Source organism: Balaenoptera musculus, chromosome X (assembly GCF_009873245.2).
Source record: "Balaenoptera musculus isolate JJ_BM4_2016_0621 chromosome X, mBalMus1.pri.v3, whole genome shotgun sequence".
NCBI classification, from domain to species: domain Eukaryota; kingdom Metazoa; phylum Chordata; class Mammalia; order Artiodactyla; family Balaenopteridae; genus Balaenoptera; species Balaenoptera musculus.
The window spans coordinates 25,877,137-25,898,874 of record NC_045806.1 but is presented as its reverse complement, the minus strand read 5'-3'; the positions used below and the strand labels follow the sequence as shown (position 1 = coordinate 25,898,874).

Here is a 21,738-nt window from a genome sequence, read left to right as displayed (position 1 = left end):
TGGACACAACTTTCTGTCTTCTTGAGTGGTATTTGTCTTCTTCCCCAGCAAAATCACTCTCACTTGCTCTACTGTGTTTCATTCAATGAACATTTACGTATTCAGAGACTACCATGCACTGGTCACTAGTGACAAAGATGAGGAAGGCAGTTCCTGCTTTAAAGGAATTCATCAGTCAGTCTTGAGAGACCTGAGCATAAACAACTATAAATAATGCAAGTACTACAATCAAATGCACGGAGAGCTTATTCTGTGGACTTCTGTGCAGATAACTTTTTGACTGCTACCTCCTCTTTGCTTGTTTTTAGGTCAGTTTCCTTTGAATCCAGTGTGCCCTTTTAGTGCCTCGTTTAAGTTGCTTCAGACTCAGGAAATCCTATGCGAGCTTTTAAGGCTGTGTGTCTCTCTTCCCTGCACATTGGCACAGATGGCTGACTGCATCGCAGTCCGTGAGGCCTCCTGCCCTTCAGCCACTTGCTCGCTGGTTCTCAGATCCATTCTCTGACGTTCCCCTGCTCTGCCCTCTATTACAGAGAATGGCATTCTCCTGCTCCCTTACAATTGGCTTCTAGGTAAGTATGGCCAATGGCGGTCACTGGCAGAAGAACTGAGGGAGGGGACAGGAGGAAGGAGAGGCCAGGCTACTTCTCCCTTTCTCTCTCTGTCTTCAGCACAAGCTCTGGCAGTAAGTGTGTCCCCTCCCTGGATCCCGCCTCCCCCCCCCATTAACCCCTACCTCAGCGGTCCCAACTGGCCACTGGTTCTAGCTCCAGCTGATGGCTCTGGCTTCTGGAGCTCTGGTGATACTACCTCTTGGCACTGTCCCTCCAGCCCTGGGTACAGCAGAGGCTCCCTGCCGTCTGTTTGGCTTCTTAGCTCTTCCATCACTGGGTAACCAATTTCCGGCATAAATCCCCTCTGTTTGAAATAACTAAAGTGGTTTCTATTTTCTGACTGGACCCTGACTGATACTTCACCCAAGTCAAAAATCTTAGCATCAAAGCCTTCAACGTGTCATATGAGTTTTTTATGGTCTCATCCCTCCTTACCTCTGCAGCCATTCCCTTGTCCCCTCCCTACCATAATAGTACCACCACCATTTGTTAGGTGTTTACTCTGTGTCAGGCATTTTTCTGGGCATGTCACATTATTTCACAGGCTTTCTCCTTTCTTTTCACTCTTGAATTACTGTGCATGTTTCTTTCTTTTGGATAAGGAGGGACATGGGGTACGATAGTAGTGCTGCATCATCATCATCAATAGTTATTATAATTCTGTACACAGTTACTATATCCGACATTTTGTAATTTTACATCTATTATTTCTAATCCCCACAACACTCCCCAAGGTAAGTACCATCATAACCACTTGATAAATCACAAAACTGGGGTTCAAAATTGTTACTGCCTTTGTCGTGGCCACAGAGAACTGGCGGCAAAGCCAGAATTTCAAATCCATGTCTCACCAGCCTCAAAGTCAATCAACTATTATGCTGCTACATCACTTTACCTCCCAACCTCAACTCATAAAGTGACATAGTCACAGTATAATCAATCAGTTCCCCATTGACTTCCACACACAATATAAAGAGTACACATGCCACATTTTATGTTCTAGATAAAAACAAATTTGTATTTGAAAACTATGATATGTTATACACTACATTTAATTATAGGGGTGGAGGAGGCATGAAATTAGGCAGCAGGGATCCTGCCACTTCATACCCAGCCCCTTCCTGTATTGGGTGGTCCTGTTACTTTGGCCTCCAAAATAATTGCTAAGGAGGCCTATGAAATGGGAAAGAATATAGATCCCTCCTTTACCTGAACTTGACTCAACTGGCAAAATGTAAAATCCATAAATAACATTTTTCAGGTGTTCTTATTTGGTGTCAGTTAATTACCCTCTCCCAAGGTCACCTGATTTGAGTTTACATTTATGCTTTCAAAAATTAAATGCTCTAGAACAGTGCTACTCAAAGTACACTTTTCCACAAACACAGAAACTAGGAATGTGTTAAACAACTTTTATAGCAACTTGACATTGCCATGACATCCAAATGCATAATCAATGGGTCCATTTCACGGAACAAGGTACAGACTAGGTCAAGCGCGGCTGAACTTGTGCGGTGAGTTATGTGTGATGTCAGTGTACACTAGTCAGTTTCAAGAAGGCCACCTCAAAGTCCGTGACATACTGGATGTTTTAAAAACAACTGTCCTTCACCAGTTGGAGAAGCACTGCTCTAAAACTGACAGCCTTTTTATAGAACTAGAAAGCAAAATATAAAATGAAGCACTTTCCACCAAAATTAATGCTTGATAAAAAATATGTATGTAAACATATAAATATATGTGCATGCAGGTATGCAAACTCATATATAACGTATGTCCTAGTTAAATAAGCTTCAGTTTATGAGGGGGCACAAGGACTTCCCTGAAGTTGTGCAAGGGATCAAGACTTTGTGGAATGGCAACTTCTGAAACATTCTCACAGAATACCACCAATTCATAAATAAGCTAATGACTCATCCACTATGTCATAAGAGACTCTTTCAGAATATTTTTAGGTCACTTTATTACTACTGTAGAGAGTATGGACTTTAAAAACTCACTATCTATTTTATGTGAGTGTTCCGACTGTTCTAAATCTCTTTCCAGCAAAACTGCAGCTCCCGAGAGACGTACAGAGGTAATCAGACTCGTGTGCTTAAAAAAGAAATATTGGAAATGTCTGGAAAAGAGCAGACACGTTTTTAGACGCCTTTACTTCGTGTGCAAAAATTGTCTTCTGCAGACCCAGCTACATAAAATTGTACACATCCAGCACTTTTCTCACAGCTGCAGGTGTAACCTTAATGCTCCTCTTATTTAGATCAAGTAAACTACCAAAAAATTGGCAGCTCTTCTCACTTGTAAACCAGTCTAAGTCTGAAAGAGAATCCTTTTGAGTTTCCTTCTGAAATAAGCTTTGCAAGATGCAATTCAGAAACATCTATTTATGTTCTTCAATTAGAAGCTTTAAATCAAGTTATTTGAACAAGAAAAATATTATAAAAGAATATCCCATTAAAACGCCATAAATTTTGATTCGAAGATTACATTTCTCTTTTACAAATGGGGACAATCAATCGATTCTAACTGAAGTGAAAAGAACAGATTATTTTTCTTTTCTCTTTTATAAGCAGGATAGACGTAAAGGAAGAACATTTATAACAGTTTTAATGTCTTATGCCTTCTGTTTTGCAAATCTGAGTAAATCTCCTGTGTTAACTTTGTCAGCTAGGAAATAAAGAATGCCATTTGAGATTCCATAGCTTAATTATGCTGATAAAGCAGTTTTATAAATCATGCTACGAGTAATGGATGTTCCTTTGAGAACAGCAAACTAGGAGCCATAAAATGTGTGCTCTGGACTTGGTTCCTTATCTTCTACCCATATGTCAGTGTGAATAAGTCAAAGCAAGTCTTGCGCCTCAGCCTGCTCAAGTCCAAATAGAACGGAGGAGGAAACAGTTGCCCCATCCACTCATATGATAGCATAATTTTCTAAATCAACAACAGGAGCCTACTCAAACGGATGGCAGGACAGAAGATCTGAAAATGACAGAAAGTTCAGGTCATATGCCACCTATATACCTAATTTACAGCTGCGTAAAGATTAAATACGGTTACTTCTGAAAGCTCTCTGCACACTGTAAAGTGCTACACAAATGAAAGGACAAAAATTACTCACTCAATGATCTTACTATTCCTATCTTCCAGGCTGGTGGGGACAAAGGGAAACTGGGGTGTGGGGCACAGCATTCATGAGGCCAAGCCAAATCCAGTCAGAAGTTAAACGAAAACCAGACACTTAGAGATGGACGGTTGCTGCCCAACCTGACAAGCCAGAAATCTGAGACGGAGGGAAAGCAAGGGACCAGCTCAAGGTCACACCCAAGCTGGGATCTGAACTGAGGTATTCTTTCCAGTTCAAGGCCCTATGCTAGTAGAAAATCCAGAGGCAGAAGTTTTAATACTTGGCAATACTTAAAGAACTAGAGATAAGAGAAGGAATATGCTAAACATTGAGTCGCTTGGTTGAGAACAGTTGAGTTTACAAAATATGCGGAGAAAAGCATCAGGACGTGCTCCCCACGCAGAAGGAATTCATAGTCATTCAGAGTCCCGCAGTTCCTATCGGTAGAGCGTCCTCAGGAGGGAATACTTAATGGAATGTAGAAAGCCTATCAAAAGAGAGAGAGAATAAGCTACCTTATTTTCCTTCCTCTTGGCAAACTGAGGAAAGAGGTACAGGATTTGTATGGCAGTGTTTCCAACTCTATCTGAGCAGCTGCAATTATTTATTAATAACAATATTGATGTATCCTGAAGAAGCTCTTAGCCTCCTGACTTGACTGGTGGTCCTCTTAACTAGGACTGCTGAAGAATCACACCAGCCTCAGACCCATCAGACCCTAGAACTGAGCCCTCATTTGAACATTCTGAAGCTCTTCTCAGGCAACAGACATGAGGCTTGGGGCCATGTGCTGACAGACTGCCTTCAAATCACAAGGGTTTTTAAGACCACTTTTCCTAGGAATTCCTAAAACATTTGTAAGTCCATTTTTGAAAACTGAGAGATTCTGCATCATTTGGGTAAGCATCATGGAGAGTGGGCTCCAGAATTTGGGCAACAGCTAAGAGGGGCTAGATCCTTCTGGAGAATGCCAGACCCACAGGAAAAGAGGGGAACCAACACCCCTAGAGAAAACAAAGCTGGTGGTGAAAGGGCTTCAAAGAAGGAAAAGGAAATTGGGATAAGAAATGTCAGATCAGCCAGCACATCTAGATTTTAGTAAACAGTTTGAAATGAAATCAGTTAACCTTCTGAAGCTTAATGATTCTCTCTTCACCTTAGCCTATTTTTTTAACCTATGTCTCCTTGGCAAACTGCTATTCCTGCGCTGTACTGCTTGTATCCCTCATGCGAATACCTCATACTGTAGAGGAGAAAGAAGCCAGGGAGGGGACCACATAAAGATTTTATTGTATTTATAATTAATATATTCACAATAAGACAGACTAAGAAATACTTTTTAAAAGTATTTTTAAGCAGCACATATTATATGTGTGTGGGGAGGAATGGTTTTTTTTTTTTAATGTTAAAATTTCAGTGATGAACTTAAGAACCTAGACGTAAATTGTGAGAAAATGAGAGGCTTTTTATCATATAACGGCACTCCATATAAATCAATATTATATTAGTATTTCAAAATAAATTCCAGAGCACATTACTATCTAACATCTACTGATTTTTAAAATGTCTTTTGGAGCCTTAAAGAGCTTTACGTTTTAAATCACCAAGATAAGCGTTTGGAACAACAGTCTTGCCATTCCATTTGTAAAGATGCTAACAAAAATCTGAAATTCACCTCATGAAGGGAACATATTATTACTTCTAAGAAATGAGGAAGAATATGCCTTCTCAACAGCAAATAGATGGCCCAGCAGGTATATTTCCAGAGAGCCTCCCTACTTGATATCAGCCTGTCTCACTTGGCCTGTAAGACAGGGACGGGCGGCAGGATCTTCTCCCTGTTGCTTGTTTGCCAAGAATGTGCATTTTTAAAAATAGGAATGATTAAACTTTTAGAAATCCATTTGTCTGCAGAATCAGCCAAAGGTACTTCTTGAAAATTATGATCACAGCAAGTTTTGGAAACAACCTGCCCCACCTCCGCCCAAAGCAAGAGAAAAACAAAATTCTTCAACACTTTGGTCCAATACCGTCATTCTAAGGATAAGGATAATAAGGCCACGTAAAAAAAGATATGGGAAATTTTTTAATATACCACTCATCCCACCACATTGGGGGTAGTCAGAGAAAAATGCTGAAAGAAAACTGTTTTCGAGTTGTTCTTACTGATTTCTTCTCCGCGCAAACAAGACAATGCTTTTGCCAAACCGTTAATGTTGCGTAAAAAATTTTCTGGAGACCTTCCAATGCTCCAATTCCTAGTGACTGTCAGGTCATGTCTGTGAATGTTTAAATTATTTCTTTACTATGCCTTGTTTTGCGTTTGTGTGGGAGCCCAACAATTTTTTCCTTCATAACTTGGAATATTTTGAGTGGGTACACAGCCTAACTACATGGGGAAAACACAATATTTTTAACGTTTGATGAAAGCTCACTCAAAAAAGCCATTTTAGATCTGTTGAGAATTACCTGAAATGAATTCTTTTACATTTTTTAAATAAAAAATTTAGTGGTAAAGAAGACAAGGCTAACTTTTTTTAAGTCAGCTTTTTGTGAATGGACATATTTAGAGACTAACGACGCATGAGATGATCTCCTTGTGTTTAAATTTACCTGATAAAGTTTATGGGAATCAGGACTTAAGCATAAATTTTTTATATGCATACGTATGTGTGATGTGTATGTGCGTGTGTGTGTGGCTATTGCTGCTTTTCTGTCATAGGTTCTCATTGGTTGATGAATTAGAGCTGTAGGGACACTAAGGAAGGGGATGGGGGTACTGACGAAGAAACTTTTTTTGCTAAATATCTAATTGTAAATAATATAAACTCATTGTAGAAAGTCAGGAAAGGAAGAAAGAAAATCACCTAGAATTCAAGATCTCGAAGATTAACATTTCCAGTAATACCATAGCCTTCCATCAGTTAATGCTCAAGTCCTACTTTTTCAGTCCTTACCAAATGACTCTGGCTCATAATACTGTGGTGTTTGGACCAAGGGTCGGGGGCAGATCACGTGAACGCGTTTGGGGGCAAGGCAGAAAACAGAGTGTGTTAAATAGGCTGGTTGGGGATTTTGGCAAATTAGAGAATGGAAATCCCCTCAGAGATGGGCATATTTAGGAACGTGTAACATTTCCTGCATGCTGTGAGCCACTGTAGCTTCTACAGTAGAGTTACGTCTGGAGTTGGCGGTATGGTGGGGATTAGCAACTTCTTGATATTTTCAACATGTCACCACAGACAAGAGGTTCAGGTTCCATTAGGAGAGGGCCCGAGGTATGGTCTAACACTGTGACCACACCAGACCAGTTTTGCTTTCATGATACCTTTCACGAACTAAGTGTAGTTGAAGGCTTCCAACCATCTCACCCAGTTCAAAACAGCAACTTGGACCTAAAGGGATACCTCGTGAGGAAAAACATACGCCAATATATAAAGATAAAAAAGAAATTAAAGGCTTCTTTTCAGTATGTTATGCTTATATTTCAACTTCGAAACACTGTAATTTGGGAGTGGGAAGGGCACTAGTGGTACTTAATCTTGTAGGTTATCTCAGGGATGTAGACACACACCAAACTACTAAATCAATCATTCCATGTGCGCCTGGCAATGGCGAAAGGAAGCGTGTCCACTGTCCAGGAATCCACCATACTATTTCTAGAAATGTAATGGTTTGTTCCAGAAATACCATTCAAATAACTGTCTATCCATAGGTAAAACTGTCAATCTGTACCTATTTGTAGCAGGTGCGTGGTAATCTACATGGACGTACTTTGCTAAGTTAATAATATCGGTGAGATAAGTGCAAACACTAACAGAAGATCTGGGGTAGATCCCAGTGTAGAGCCATACATATGGCTGTGTATCCCTGACAAAGGGTTTCTCTGCGCCTGACTTCACTGCCCTGTGAAAGAAGGCTGTTGATGACATCTACCAGGCACGATGGTTGCTCACATACATTTCCATGCACAGCACACACAGTACGCTCTCAATAAATGGAAGATGTTATGTAATGTGTCACCATTTGAATAAAAGTTAGCCCAAGTAATATGTGATTGTAACGAAAATATTGGAAATATAAGTTTTGAAAGCTGAAAATCAAATTTCAACACCTAGTTCATTTCCAAGATGTTTGTTGCCAGGATAACAAAAACCAAAATTTCAAAGCGGGGGGGAGCGGCTGGTGGTGGTGGAATTGACCACATATTTATGATGGCAGCATTTTAATCTATGTAACTGATCTCAATTAAATTGATTTCATCAAAGAAAAAGTCTGTTAACAAATGAGCTCTAAATTTCCCTGCAACTGTAAAATTCCATTATCTTCCAAAGTCGGGTCATTTGCCCAAGGTTTCAAATCATGCCAGATTACCAGCTTTGAGTTTACCACCGCATTCGACCTACTGAGAAAACTTTAGAAATACGACGATAAAAAGCATATTTAATTCCTATTGAAGGAGCAAACACCTCTTCATTGAGAGTTCATAATTAGCTTTTTATCAACCATGTTTGTGATTTCTCATTACAGAGTAATTAAAAGTAAGCTGGTAGAGAATACAATGCAATGAAATGGAAAGATGGCCATGGTACATTACCTTTAGGTGAATAAAAGCTGATTAGCAAACAGAACGACCCAACTTTTGTAAAAATGTATGTAGAGAAAGAAATTTTTGAGGATACCTACTAGATTGTTAAACATTAGTTAACTAAGAGATGGGTTATAGATGACTTCTTTTTTGTTAGCTTGTCTATATTTTTTAAACTTTAAAAAATATGAACAAGTACTGAGTCTATAATTATAATTTTCAAATAAAAGTAAATTAAAATATTATAACTAGAGATCACTGTGATTAGAGTAGAAAAAAATTATAAGTAGGCTGAGCCTATGTAAACCAGAGGTTATAAGCAGGAGGCCCAGTTTCAACGAGCTCTTTATTGAAAGACTTCTAGTTTGTCTTGAAAAATCCAAAGTCTTGAGAGCACTGGGCCAGGACGACCAGCTCCTCCAGCACAGCCACTGCCCACTTCAGATGAAGTCTCATTCTCTCACTTGCCAAAATATAAGCACTCAAGTTTTCTACCTGTGGCCTAAACAGTGCAGCATAAAAGCCAGAAACATTCTGCAGGGGCTGAAAATGGAGCACTTGAAGATGAGTTGATCCTGATTTTCCTTAAGTTTTTAAAAGGGAGTGTGTGTACATATGTGCCTGTACACACACACACACGCTCTTACTGCTAGACTGAGCTGACATAATATGACTTGAAATGTATTGGTATCTCTGGCTAGGAGAATTATAAGTGACTTTTCTTTTTCACGCTATTTTTTCAGATTTCTAGAAGGAACTTCTATCATTTATAATAATGTGTTAGTTTCAGGTGTACAGCAAAGTGATTCAGTTATACATATACATGTATCTACTCTTGTTCAAATTCTTTTCCCATTTAGGTTATTACAGAATACTGGGCAGAGTTCCCTGTGCTATACAGTAGGTCCTTATTGGAAAGAGTTTAAGGAAAAATCTGGGGGGGCTAATATCTCCTACTCCATGCCTTAAAGTCTCTATAGCTGCAATTCATTAACCAATGGGAACCTATGAGAGAAAGGCAGCAGCAGCTACACACAGATACATGGACACACACACGCATCCAAAATTTATGTTTGAGCACCCTGATTCCCATGGGCTTTGTCACATAACTTAAAACCCAAAGAGTTTCACCTCACGCATTTCAGTCTGTAAATATGTCCGTTCGCATAAAGGGACTTAAAAAATGTTCAGTAGTAGAGACAGCATGACGATTTTTAAATTAAAACAACAACTAGTTACAATGTGAGGTAATTCATTTCAGGTTATTCCCGAGGGATGGAAAACGGTATAGAGTGGACTTTCATCGAGCATGCATGCTGCTGACCGGACAGGCTTAGGAATTAGAACCACTGGAGTGACTGCGGAAAATTCCTTTACACGGCATTCGTGGCTTGGCAAAAGTGCCTTCTTGGTTTCACAAGGAAGAAATCAATAAGAACAACTTGAAACCCTTTTCTTTCTTTGGGGGGGGAAAACATAGCCGTCAATTGCAAGTATTTTTTCCATCCTTTTAGGCAAGAAAGAAAACTAGCAAGACCTTTTGGCCCTCTCAGATATACTGAATTTTCAGGAATCAGTGAAATCCTAAAACTTATTTTTAAGCAACCTCGGAAAAAAAGAGAGCTGACTGTCAATTCTGAATAGAAAGGTGTCGCTGTTTTCAACCCTTAAACAATCTAGTGATGTATTTAGACAACAAATGGCTTGCGCGCTACCAACTACTTTATCCTACGAGTCATTTGTCATTTCACCTGGAGGAAACATGGCCATGTCCTTACCTAAAGACTGGTAGAGCTCTGTCATTTTGGGATGGTCCCAGCAAGTTGTTTGGGTCTCGTGGCTAAAACATAAAATACAAAGAGAGACTTTAGAATTTAGAATGAGTAGTAGAGAAAAGGAGACAAGAAAAAAAAAAAAAAGCACGGTACGCCTTTGGCTCATTTGGCTTCATTACTTCACAGGCCTTCCATCTTGCAGTGACGAATGTTTATTTTACAAGGAGAGAGACCCCAACCTTTGCTCTCAACAGGAAAAGCAATATGATCATTATTTGGTAACCAGCATTTGTTTCTTTTTTCTACCCACAAGTCGGCTGCACTTCTGTTATAAGAAAATGACCTTGTTAGGTACTCAATAATCAAAAATCAGGATTTTCTTCAGCCGTCCAATTCAGAACATACAGAAAGGACACTGACAAGTGTTATTCAACTCTGTCAAAGAGATACTGACATTAGTTTAATAAATAAATCGCCTCAGTTCTCATTTGCTTTCACTGTCCCTGACACTTTTCCATTACTTTCTTCTCCGTATCCAGATCTCATCTCTATGATGACTGCATTTCACTTCAGCTTAAGGTTCATCCATTGCCTGACTCATAGATTGTATCTTCCCTCTTCCCATTACTTTTAGAATGTCCTTTTAACTCGGCACTCTATATACCACCGCGCCTTTTCCTATGTTTACTTGGGCCTGAATAAAGCATTCACAGTTCTCTTCCATTTCTTGAAGTTTAGCTAAGTGTGTTCGCTGGCTATCAGCTCCTGCCACAAAAAGAACAAAACACCTTTGTTCCGCATTCGATTCCGTGAATAAACCTGGGAGAGATAACTACATATACTTTTCCTTACTTTGGCCCATCTACATAAATCACTATAGCATCGTATTTCCAGTTTTCGGGGATTACTTGACTGGGCTTTGATGCAGTAAAATGCAGCCCTGAACAACATTTCAGTACTCATAAGCAGAGCCTATTCATTATCTTTGAGGGAAAGGTGGGAGTGGAGAGAGGAGAAATAGCTTAGATGTGGACACTTCAAGGGGAGCAGAAAGCACAGCGGCTGCACGCAGAAAGAGGAGCTTAGGGAGGCCAACAATGTCAAGTGTAGGTGTTAAATCTTAGGACTGGATTCTGGCTCTGTGACCTACTAGCCGTGAAATTTGGGGCCAGCCCGCTTACCTGGGAGCGTTAAAGGACGGGCTGACATAGGACGAGCTGATATAGACTGATACCTTCTGGTGCTCAATACGTGGTCATTTCTGTTATTATGTGGCCCCCAAATTACTGCCCACTAAAAGCAAAGCTTTCATTAGTTGATTATAATATAGATGAGGATCCAACTGTGGTTAAGTCAGCCATACCTAAGACCCTTCATAGAGGGCAAAAGTAACACTCGATGTGTATTACCTCTGTTTTCAAGAAAATAAGCAAAAGAGAGAAACATTTATTGTGGTTTGATAAATAGAACACAATCACAAATGACAAAACACATGTGGAAATTCCCCCAAAGTGTGTAACTTCAGAGACCATCCCTCTGATATTCACCATTCAGCAATTGAATGGTGAAGGCTAGTGAAAGAAATTTACAAGACAGTGTTCATTGGGGAAGGGCTGTTCCAGTCTCTTCCAAACCTGTTTGTTTCTGTTTGACTTTTCCACAGAGACAATTTGCAGTTGAGGAGTACCTCAGTCGAGGGAATGTACCAGAGTAGAATCCAAATCTTACAGAGCAAGACAAGCAAAAGATACGGTCCATGCTTTAGGGGGTTTCTGAAAGCCCCATGTCCACATTGGTTTATGATCTGGAGAAGGGGTGGGAGGGACTGCTACTTTATATGCACAGCACAAGGAGGCTGCAGCTTGCAGCTTCATGGAAAAAGTGTTGCTTATTCTCGGGTGTTTTTTTAGCTCCGAAAGAGATTGTGTACCAATTCCATACACAAGTGTCCAGCAAGGAAAGGTTACCTTCTATTGAGACCACCCTGCATTTAGACCTCTGCCATTTCCAAAGGCCATCATATGTGAGCACATGGGAGGGAGGGAGGAAGGGAGAAGAGGGGGAAAGCACATGTGTCCACATGTACAGGCTCTTATTACACACACTACGCAATAATAACATCCCATCTCTACCACATGTGGGAGGACTGTAGCATCTTCAATCGATGGGCAGAAAAAGTCTGTCTGAGCTGACAAACCTAACCTGACAGAGACAGAGAGAACCAGTCTGAAAAGCCACCATCTGTAATGGACTTCAAATCGGAGGAACACGGGCAAGAAATAACTTGTACCAAACGCAATTCCAAAAGAAAAGAGAAACTTGCCTATGAGTGACAGGAGAATCCCACATAGACTGAATGGGAGCTTCATGTAGCTCCCTCCCTCCAAAAAAGATTTCATGACTGTTGATATACCTACACTTCCACCTTTTTAAGGAATTTATTCCAGTGGTTAAAAATTACGAAAGGGATTTTAGAAATTATTATTTAATCCATCTGTCCATAGCTAAATTGAAATGTCCTTTACTGGAGGAAGGAAGAAATTCTAAGCCCCTACTTCTGCGCTCCATTCATGTGCTAACAGATACCAGTTAGGCCTTTCTAGGTACTCATTCTTTCTCCCAATTAGTTGTGATTCTGGGGTATGTGAATAACCTAGATAAATGAACTCAAACAAATCCAAAAGCTAATCTTTTACCTTCCTCCCCTCCAACACGCAAGCCTTTTATTTTTAAGCAATGCAAAGTAACTAGAAAACCAGATTTATATTTCACCTTTGCCGAGTTAGTTTCACTTCCATTACAACCCGGCAGTAAGTGAAAGAAGTGAGCACAAGTGGAAAGAAAAGAATAAAGGGTGTGACTAATCCTCCAAACTAGAAAAATAATCTTTTAATCATTTAATGCTAAAAACAATTGGCAACATAGCTGAAATGACTCTAGCTTTGGGGGTAACTATATGATGAACCAAATAGTCACTTCACTGTATGTGGATATTTTCAATCTGTGATGAATCCAAAGCCCTGGTGGGACATTATTTAACCTCCTAAACAGATAGGAAAGATGAGTATGAACAGGATGAAATGGTAAACACGAATTTGCATAACTCCTATCTATAGTCTACCTTATAGAACAAACCAACTTTTGGTCTGCGATCAACACAGGTTTTACAGCTGTATTTCTGACTCTGTGCCTATCTTCAAAAACAGGAGAGGATTCTCAGTAGCTCCACGAGAAGCACTTCAGGTTCACCTGGAATACACAGGCAATATAGAAAAATATGCTGTGCTGGGGAGCTGGTGGTGGAAGGGTGGGTGGTACTGTTTTTTTGGTTACTGTCTCTTCTGCACTTCACTTTTCACATCGGAAATGCACTGCCCATATACCACGTCCAACCAGAATGGCAATTCCGGACCCTGTTCACAAGTTAATGGTTACATCTTTGTTCAGTCTTCCTGAAAACAACGATGTTCAACATAGATCAAAATTCTACATATGCATTAACACAGAGACCAGCCTCATAAATAATCCTTAAAATGCCCTTTAAATCTTTTAAAAAAACGTTATTGATTTTGGCCCTGATGGTTCCAAAACCTGGCATCAGATATGCCTCTCTGAACAGCCTTCAAACTCTGATTTCCCCTCCTTTTTTAAAAAAAAATGTGTATAAGCTACAATAATCTCTCTTTCCTCTTTTATTTTCAGCCATGATAAGAACCGGAAACAAATTAAAATACAAAATCACTGGATGTGACAGAAGACCCCGGCAACACCTACTTGTCAATAATAAGAAATTAAAGCATTACTCCACTAAGCACAGGGCTGACCTAATTTCCTACCACACAATTTAAATTTTCTCTCACCTTCTTTAGTTTCAAGCAGTGTGCAAGGTTATTCTAACCGCCTCAGAGCTGTTCCTGCTGCCAGTGCTGGAATATCAGACTTATTGGAACCGCTTTTTTAGTTTCTTTAAAAACAAATATTCAACACTTACAAAAAGTAACAAATTTCTACTGCTCTCCCCGGGAAAATGGCAGTTGCCTAATTAAAATAAGATTTCTTCTGCCACCACTGATATTTGGTACTGAAAATATTCCAAACAGTTGCCTTTTTTAAAAAAAATATCTTTTCACTACTTCCCAGGGAGGAAACTAATCGCTATGCAGCGATATGAAAAGGTAACATTCTCTCGCGATTTGCAGAGGATTAGAGTTTGGCTTCATATATAATCTGGAGCCCATTGATCCACACACACAAAATCATTTCCCTTTAATCTGGGGATCAGACCCTCTTTCTAGAGAAACCTTGGCATTTGCATGGTGACTGTTGAACTTGGCTTGCATGGCTGGAATACTGGCAGGGTGGGAATGGGAAAATATATTTAAAAGTTTCTGCTACTGTGGGTAGGGGGAGGGGGGGGTGTCGGTCTAAGCATCAGAAATCCTATTCTAGTCCCCATTTCTTGCTACCTGGAATTGTTAACATTTTACTCTGTTTGGCTCAAGGCAGGGCAAAGATGATTGCCTCGGTGACTGTTCCAGCTGTTACATGTCCTCCGTTCTGTTTGCTTTTCAGGGCTTAACTCCCACCCACCCTCAATTTTGGCCAAAGCAATTTCACTTCAGGGTCGTGTCCAATCCAAGATCAAACAATGAGGACTGAAACCAATTCTACGGTGATCAAGGGTCAGAAACCTTTCATATACCCATGTTGTTTCATTTGCTCCTCTGCTTCTCCAAGAGCAACCGTATCCTCCAAGGAGGGGATTTGGGACAAGGAAATAAAACATCTAGGCAAAAAAGAAAGGGTGATGGGGGGGTGACAAGGAGAGGAGACAGGGGTACAGAAGCAGAGAGACCAAGAAGAGCTTGTTGGCCACAAATGTTTATTTCACTTAAAAACTTCGGTTCGTCACTTAAACTGGATGAATTTTTTTCATGTTAAAGTATTTTATAATTAATAATATGTCTCCCTCAGGCAACTAAACCCCTTCAATTCAAGCTTCAAACTTAACTCCAAATTTAACGGAGATAAACAGTGTCCTGCCCTTTTCAGTGCCATGATCGGATCGGGAATGACAAACTTTGCTTAAAGACAAGCACAAACACCTGGAGAAAAGCGAGAGAAATGACTCCACACTCAACCCCAGAGGGCAAAGGAAAAAAAACACCCTCAATCCTCTATGTCAAATCCTTGACTTCTGGGCTTTAATTGCTTTTCCTTTCTCTCCCGATTTCTGCAAGTTTTGGGGCATGGGACGAACACAGTAGAAAATGCAACGAGGGAAATGTCAGTTGGAATCCTCGGAAGAAATCAGGCAGAAAGTTGACCTTTTGGCACTTGCAGCGCAATGGAAGGTAGAGCCTGGCGCGCCCCTTCCTTCTGCGAGGTCGGGCGACGATTTAGGAACAGCCTGCCTGGCTCACGTCCACACAGACAGCCCGGAAAGGAGCAAAAAGCTCCCGCGGCCCCAATCCCCGCGTGGGGAACGCTCTGTCCCCTCCGGGTACGGCGAGACATCAGCCTTTTCTCTCCGAGCCCGCCCCAAAGCCAGGGGAAGCGTCTCCTAGCGAGCCAGGCGCCGGGGGGAAGCCCCGGGGGCGCACCTGCTTCGGCGCCGCGGGGACCCGCGGGGGAGGTGCCCCTGCGCCCGGACGCCGGGGGTCCAGCCGCCGCGCGGTTCCAAGTTTTGGCCGCCTCGGCTCGCACCCTGCTCGCGCCACAAGTGCACTGACTGCGGCGATCCGAGGGCGCCGCGTTGCACTTACCCTTTGAGCTGTTCCCTCATGGCTGCAAGGGCTCCGCGGCCGGGGGAGGGCGCGAGCGGAGGAGTGAGCTTCCCAGAGCCGCCGGGCTCCCCGAAAGTCGAGCGCCGCCGCCGCCGCCGCCGCCGCCGCCGCCGCCGCCGCCGCCCAGGCTCGCAGCTGAAAGCACTGCGGAGGAGCCGGCGCGGGTTAGCGGGCGGGAGGGCGGGGCGCGCGGGAGGGGGCGCTGCGGGCAGACGGGGCGGGGCTGGGCCGGGCTCCGCCCCCACCTAGCGCCCTGGGAACCCGGACTCCCCGAGACCCGGCAGTCGGGGCTTTCAACACGGAAAGGAAAGACAAAAGAAAAAGAAAGAAAGACGGAGGAGATTTAGGGTAGTGCCGGGAACCTGCAAGCCGCACACCGCCCTGCCAGCACCCCCTTAAAACCTCCAGCAAGACTACTTGTTGCCTAAATAAATGACCTAGGTGCAGATGACCTCATCGCAGATAATTAAGTGTGTGGGTCCAGAGTTTTCTTTTTAGAGAATGAAAGAGAAAAAAAAAATTCACAAACATAATTCTTCCCTTCCCGCCGTCCCCCCCCAAACTGAAGATTAAATTGGTGGAGATGTAAGGACATGACATTCAGGTTCCGCTCATCCTGGGCTAAATGGGCTTTTAAGGAAGCATTTGTCTGTGCATTTCTGATATAGCAGTGGTTCTCATCGTGTAGTCCTGGGACCAGCAGTAGCAGCATCGCCTGGGAACTTCTTAGAAATGAAAATTCCCCAGGGCCCCAGCCCAGAGAGAGCTACTGAATCAGAAACTTAGAGCACACTGAAGTTTGAGAACCAGTGGTATAGACTCTTTAAATAAAAACCACCACCAATGGTGTGGCACGGTGTGGTCTTTTAGTATTCTTTAGAGAAATCTAAAAGGAAACCATTTCCAATGGAACGTTCCATTGGAAAAGTTACAGGGCCTGGTAGTTCAAATATTTCTAATCGTAGAGTTTGCAATATGACGACACAGGTTAAGTATGCAAAATTCTTACAGGCTTGGAAATATTCTGAAGAGAAGAAAGCCTTCATTAGCACAAGAATTTTTCTCAGCCTTCACATAATATCTTCGATTAGAGTCCAAAGGGTATTTTCAGATAAACTCCCTTAGTGGTTTCATTGTCCCCTTTTGTCCATTTATTTTGTTGGCCTGCTTTTTCTTTTTATCTTCTTTCAACCATTTCCTTTTCACTCTCTGTTCTGGTTGATGTGTTCTACTTCAGTTTACAGTTTAAAAAGTGTTCCCCTTTATCTTTTTAAATATCCTCTTTTTTTTTTTTTTCCTCAACATTTCCCCCGGCCCCGGAGAATGTTCGAGCTTAAAGGACTCTAGACATCAATCTCCCTTTACCGTCTGCTACAGCGCGACAAAAGAGGCAAAAATAAAGTGCAGGAACCAAAGGGAAAGGGAGTGCCAAGTTTCTTCATTACCCTTGACAGACCAAATACAAATGTAAATGTTATCACGGAAGACACGTGCATGCAGATCTGATTGGTGTTGCTATTTTAAAGCAAATAGGGCACTTCTGGCATTCTGCCTGCTAAACTGAGACCTTACTGCTATCTTTTAGTCATTTTGAGCCAGTGAGTTGTGCATGTGGCTGCTCTTAAAGTCTGGGGGGCAGCGGGGGGCACGCTAGGACTGGCTTTGGGTGAGGCTGTCCCTTGGTCTTACTGGAGATTCTACATCTGCCCCTATCTTTGACTGGGGGAGAAGGATTAGTGTTCTGTGATAAGGAAGTGGTGGCCTTTGCAGTTAATCAGTGACATAATCTCTGTGTCATTCAGTGACATAATCTCTGTGTCAATGTATCAAGCACATCCCTTAAATATTGTTTATGTCTATTCCAATGAAAAGACACAAACCTCCCAGCATGGGCATTTGTAAATATTAGAAATCAATCAACTAAAGGTTTGTAACACCTATGTGATAGGATACATTGTCTTTCTCTGTTTTTTTTTTTCTGTCTGTTTGTTTTACACTTTTAAATTACCTGCTCAAACTTCAGGAGTTCTGATATGGTCCTCTAAAATATAAATGCTCAAGTCTATTTTCTCAGTGTCCAGCTAGAAAACTACTCGGAACAATTCATTGAAAAAAAAATGGAAAATTAGAAATCACTATTCAATTGTTTTCTTAAATTTGACAGATGGCAATCCTCAAAAATACATCTTTAAGTTCTTTTTTAGACTGGAGTTATAGGCACTTGAAGGCTTGTTCCCAAATCTTGATGTTGTTTTAGAAATTAAATACAGAAAGTATTATTAAGAAATGACATGGACAGGACTTCCCTGGTGGGGCAGTGGTTAAGAATCCGCCTACCAATGCAGGGGACACGGGTTCGAGCCCTGGTCCGGGAAGATTCTGCATGCCACGGAGCAACTAAGCCTGTGCACCACAACTACTGAGCCTGTGCTCTACAGCCCATGAGCCACAGCCACCGAGCCCACCGCCACAACTACTAAAGCCCGTGCGCCTAGAGCCTGTGCTCCGCAACAAGAGAAGCCACCGCAATGAGAAGCCCGTGCACCGCAATGAAGAGTAGCCCCCGCTCGCCGCAACTAGAGAAAGCCCACGCGCAGCAACGAAGACCCAACACAGCCAAAAAAGTAAAAAAATAAATAAATTAAAAAAAAAAAAAAGTAATGACATGTGCCTCACTGCGACTGCTTTGTTGTTAATTTCAGTTAGATTATGAATATTGTTTTATTAGGGAAAGACATTAAGAAAACATAATTTATATATCCTCATTTCATATATGAATTAGAGTGATGCCATGTATGATAATACATTAATTGCCTACTTGTAGTAGCTCTCCTCTTCCTCATTATTATTATTATTGTTTTGATGTAAACCACAGATATGAAAGAAGCATAAAAAAACTTAAGTTGAAATCCTGCTTTTAAAATCTACCATGAGCTACTTGTCCTCAATACCATGGCTGGAATGTGGCAGTGCAAGGATTGGAACTAGGGAGTCTGGCTTCAAGGCCCGTGCTGTTAGCCACTCTGTCATGCTGCCATCCAGAGAAGTGGCTTCTTTTACTCTGGGGGAAGATCTGTATTTTTTCTTGTGTGCTCATAAGCGATCTCACTGCTGGCTGACAGCAGAGGACAGTCAATTTGCTAGAAACAGAGGTAAGGAAAGAATGAGATAAGATAAGGTCTAGGAAGGCAACCTAGTAAATTTTTCCATACACCAAACTCCAGTTTTTGAACCACTTAAATGTTGTAGGTACTTAGAAAAATGAGGACCTCTCTGACCTACGGGACTGTGCTGGGGATTTCCCCATTCTTCCTTCCAGCCCTATTCTCTGCCCTTTTCCTCTCTGCCCTGTGGCCCACGATGTTGGACCTCTGTGGATGGCATCAATCAGGCTCTCTTGCCCACTAGCTTCCTTTCACTTTCAGCCAATGGGAGGTAATGATGAAAGGCCTGTAGCAGGAGATGAAAGAGCAGGAGGAGAGAGATGTTGGGGTATTTATTCCCCAAGCTCCCTCCTGTTGGTCTTGAGCCTGGCAGTGGCCGAGTTTCTTCACCCCCGGCCACGAGTCTTGTGGGACAGTCATTTCTACAGCAACAGCTTGCTCCAGGTTCCTTAAACCGTTCCCTCCCCTTGCCCTTGTTATTTCTCCTACACAGCTCGGATTTTAGTAAACAGCCTTTTTCATCACACTCTCTTCAAAGACCACTTCTGAATGTACCATCTGTTTCTCCCAGGACCCAGACCAAACAGGGACCCACCCAGTCAAAGCCACCCTCTGGGGCACTTGATTGGTTGCTGAGCAGGGACCACTGACGGAAGAGAAAGTTAACTCCACCTGTTGGAGCTGAAAAGGAGATTAGGCTCACTCACTGGAGAGCTATTTCTAGAAGCCTCCTCTGTAGGCCCAAAAGGAGTTTCTGGCCCATTGGGGGTAACGGCAAGTCAATAATTATGAACGGTGATAACAGCAGGAGTGAAGGTAAATAAGCAAGAAACAGCTTATTCTTTCTAAGAGCTTCAGTGCTCTCCTTGAGAGAGAATGTCCAGATAGAGATTAGAGAGGTAGACAAATTCAGAAGGACCTGGTGTGATGATCCAGAGTTTGACCTGTATCCTGAAAGGTATGGGTGAGCTTTTTAAAGAAGGAATTTAAGCGTCAGTGTGGCTCTGTCAGATTTGCCTTTCAGAAAAATCACTTGGGCAATGGTGTGGGGCTGCATCAGAAGAGTTTGGAATAAGGACACCAGATACAGGGTGACTGCAGTGTGATGAGGGTCTGAACAATGGCAGTGGGAGAGAGACTGGGGAAAAAATACAATCATGTTAAAACTACAGGAGTCTTGACTGATTGGAGGTAAGAATGAACGAGAGGGAAGACCTAGGGCAATGGTCCTCAAGCCTGGCCACCACTGGAATCACCTGGGGAGTGTTAAAAACAATTCGGATGCCTGGGTTTCACCACCCTGAGATTTCGATTTAACTGGCCTTGGGCACTGGGATTTTTAAGGCTCCCCAGGTGATTCTAAAATGCAGCCAAGGTTAAGGATTACTGTTGTAGGCTGACTCTCAAGATTGGATGAGTAATACTCGCCAAGCCAGGACTTTCAGGAGGAGGGGACAGGTTTAGGCAGAAGAGGGTCAGGGAGAGATGATCAATTCAGTCTTGAGCCTGCTGACTTGGAGGTGGCAGTGTGATGTGAAAGGCAGTTGGGCATCTGAGTCTGGAACTCAGAGGGAAGATGTCTGGATTGGAGCTATCGATTTGAACTGTCAGTATTTGTAGGGCGTGGGTTTGGATGATCCCATTTAGTGGACGGTGTGAAGGGTCAAGGACGGAGGCCAGGGTGCTCCTACCTTCCACAAACCCATCCTTTTCCTTTTAGGCTGCTCGCAGTTTCAATGTTAGCCTGATTTTACCAGGGTAAAATGAGGAGCAGAAAGGGAAAGGAAAAGACAGGGAATGGTCTGCAGTGGGCACTTGCCTGGGGATGGCCCTGAGGGACTTCACCACCCCCTAGGGTCCAGCTTCCCTCTGGCTCCAAGAGTCTCTATCCGAACTGCTTTTCGTTCTGTAACTAATCTTAAGTATAACCTGCATCATTTTATAAAAATCCATTTGGAATATAGGTATTGCTTCAATTAAGCATAGCACATAGTTTATGGCAAAGTTTCAACATTTTGGGTATCCAGTAAACGCATAAGGATTCCATGTTTCTCTTTGCATAGTACAAGTATTAGCCATGAACAGTGAATCAGATGTCTCACAAATGCGTACAGTGATGGTGAGTCATTGTCAGGACAGATATCATGGTGTACTAATTAAAATATGTATAACAATCCCTTTAGGTCAATCTGAAACCAGCATCTTCTGGATATAAGCATATCCAGTCAGTTCGCGTTAACTAGTAAATGAAGAGGCCTCTACATTCAGACACAGAGCACTTCACACACACACAAAAGCCTATTTTTCCATCTAAACCAGAGATTTCACCAAACAGGTTCCAGGTAAAGTCAAGCTGGGCTTGACTCTCGTACAGTATTCTTCTAATAAGATTTTTCAAAGCTTCACGGAGCCACCTATATCAAAGCGAACATCTAAAAAGATGTGAAGTTTAGCATCTTCACTAAAATAAAGCCACACCTCTTTAACCTCACAGGCCCGGCGGTTGCTCCGCGTTACCTATTAGCCTGCCAGCTGTAGTGCTGTACCCCGGGTATACGGAGCACACCACCTCCCGCTAAACATGGATATTGGTTACGGTGGTTCAAGCAGATCTGACTACGGCATTCGTGGTCCACCTTAACAACAGCTCAAAGCTGTAACTATTGGTCTGCCTTTCCCAAATG

At 42.2% G+C, this 21,738-nt stretch overlaps 1 protein-coding gene across 3 annotated transcripts in view; it reads right to left on the bottom strand.

The window, feature by feature from the left end:
• LOC118888681 (dystrophin-like) overlaps positions 1-15,987 on the bottom strand; it is a 151,556-nt gene extending 135,569 nt beyond the window's left edge. For all 3 annotated transcript variants that reach the window (XM_036840024.1, XM_036840026.1, XM_036840025.1), the window contains exons 1-2: positions 15,870-15,987; positions 10,108-10,169 (exon numbers count right to left, since the gene is read on the bottom strand). In XM_036840024.1, coding sequence (XP_036695919.1) covers positions 10,108-10,169; positions 15,870-15,889 — 82 coding nt within the window. In that variant the 5' untranslated portion in view covers positions 15,890-15,987. The remainder of the gene's footprint in view (positions 1-10,107; positions 10,170-15,869) is intronic.
• Between the last annotated feature and the right edge of the window lie 5,751 nt (positions 15,988-21,738).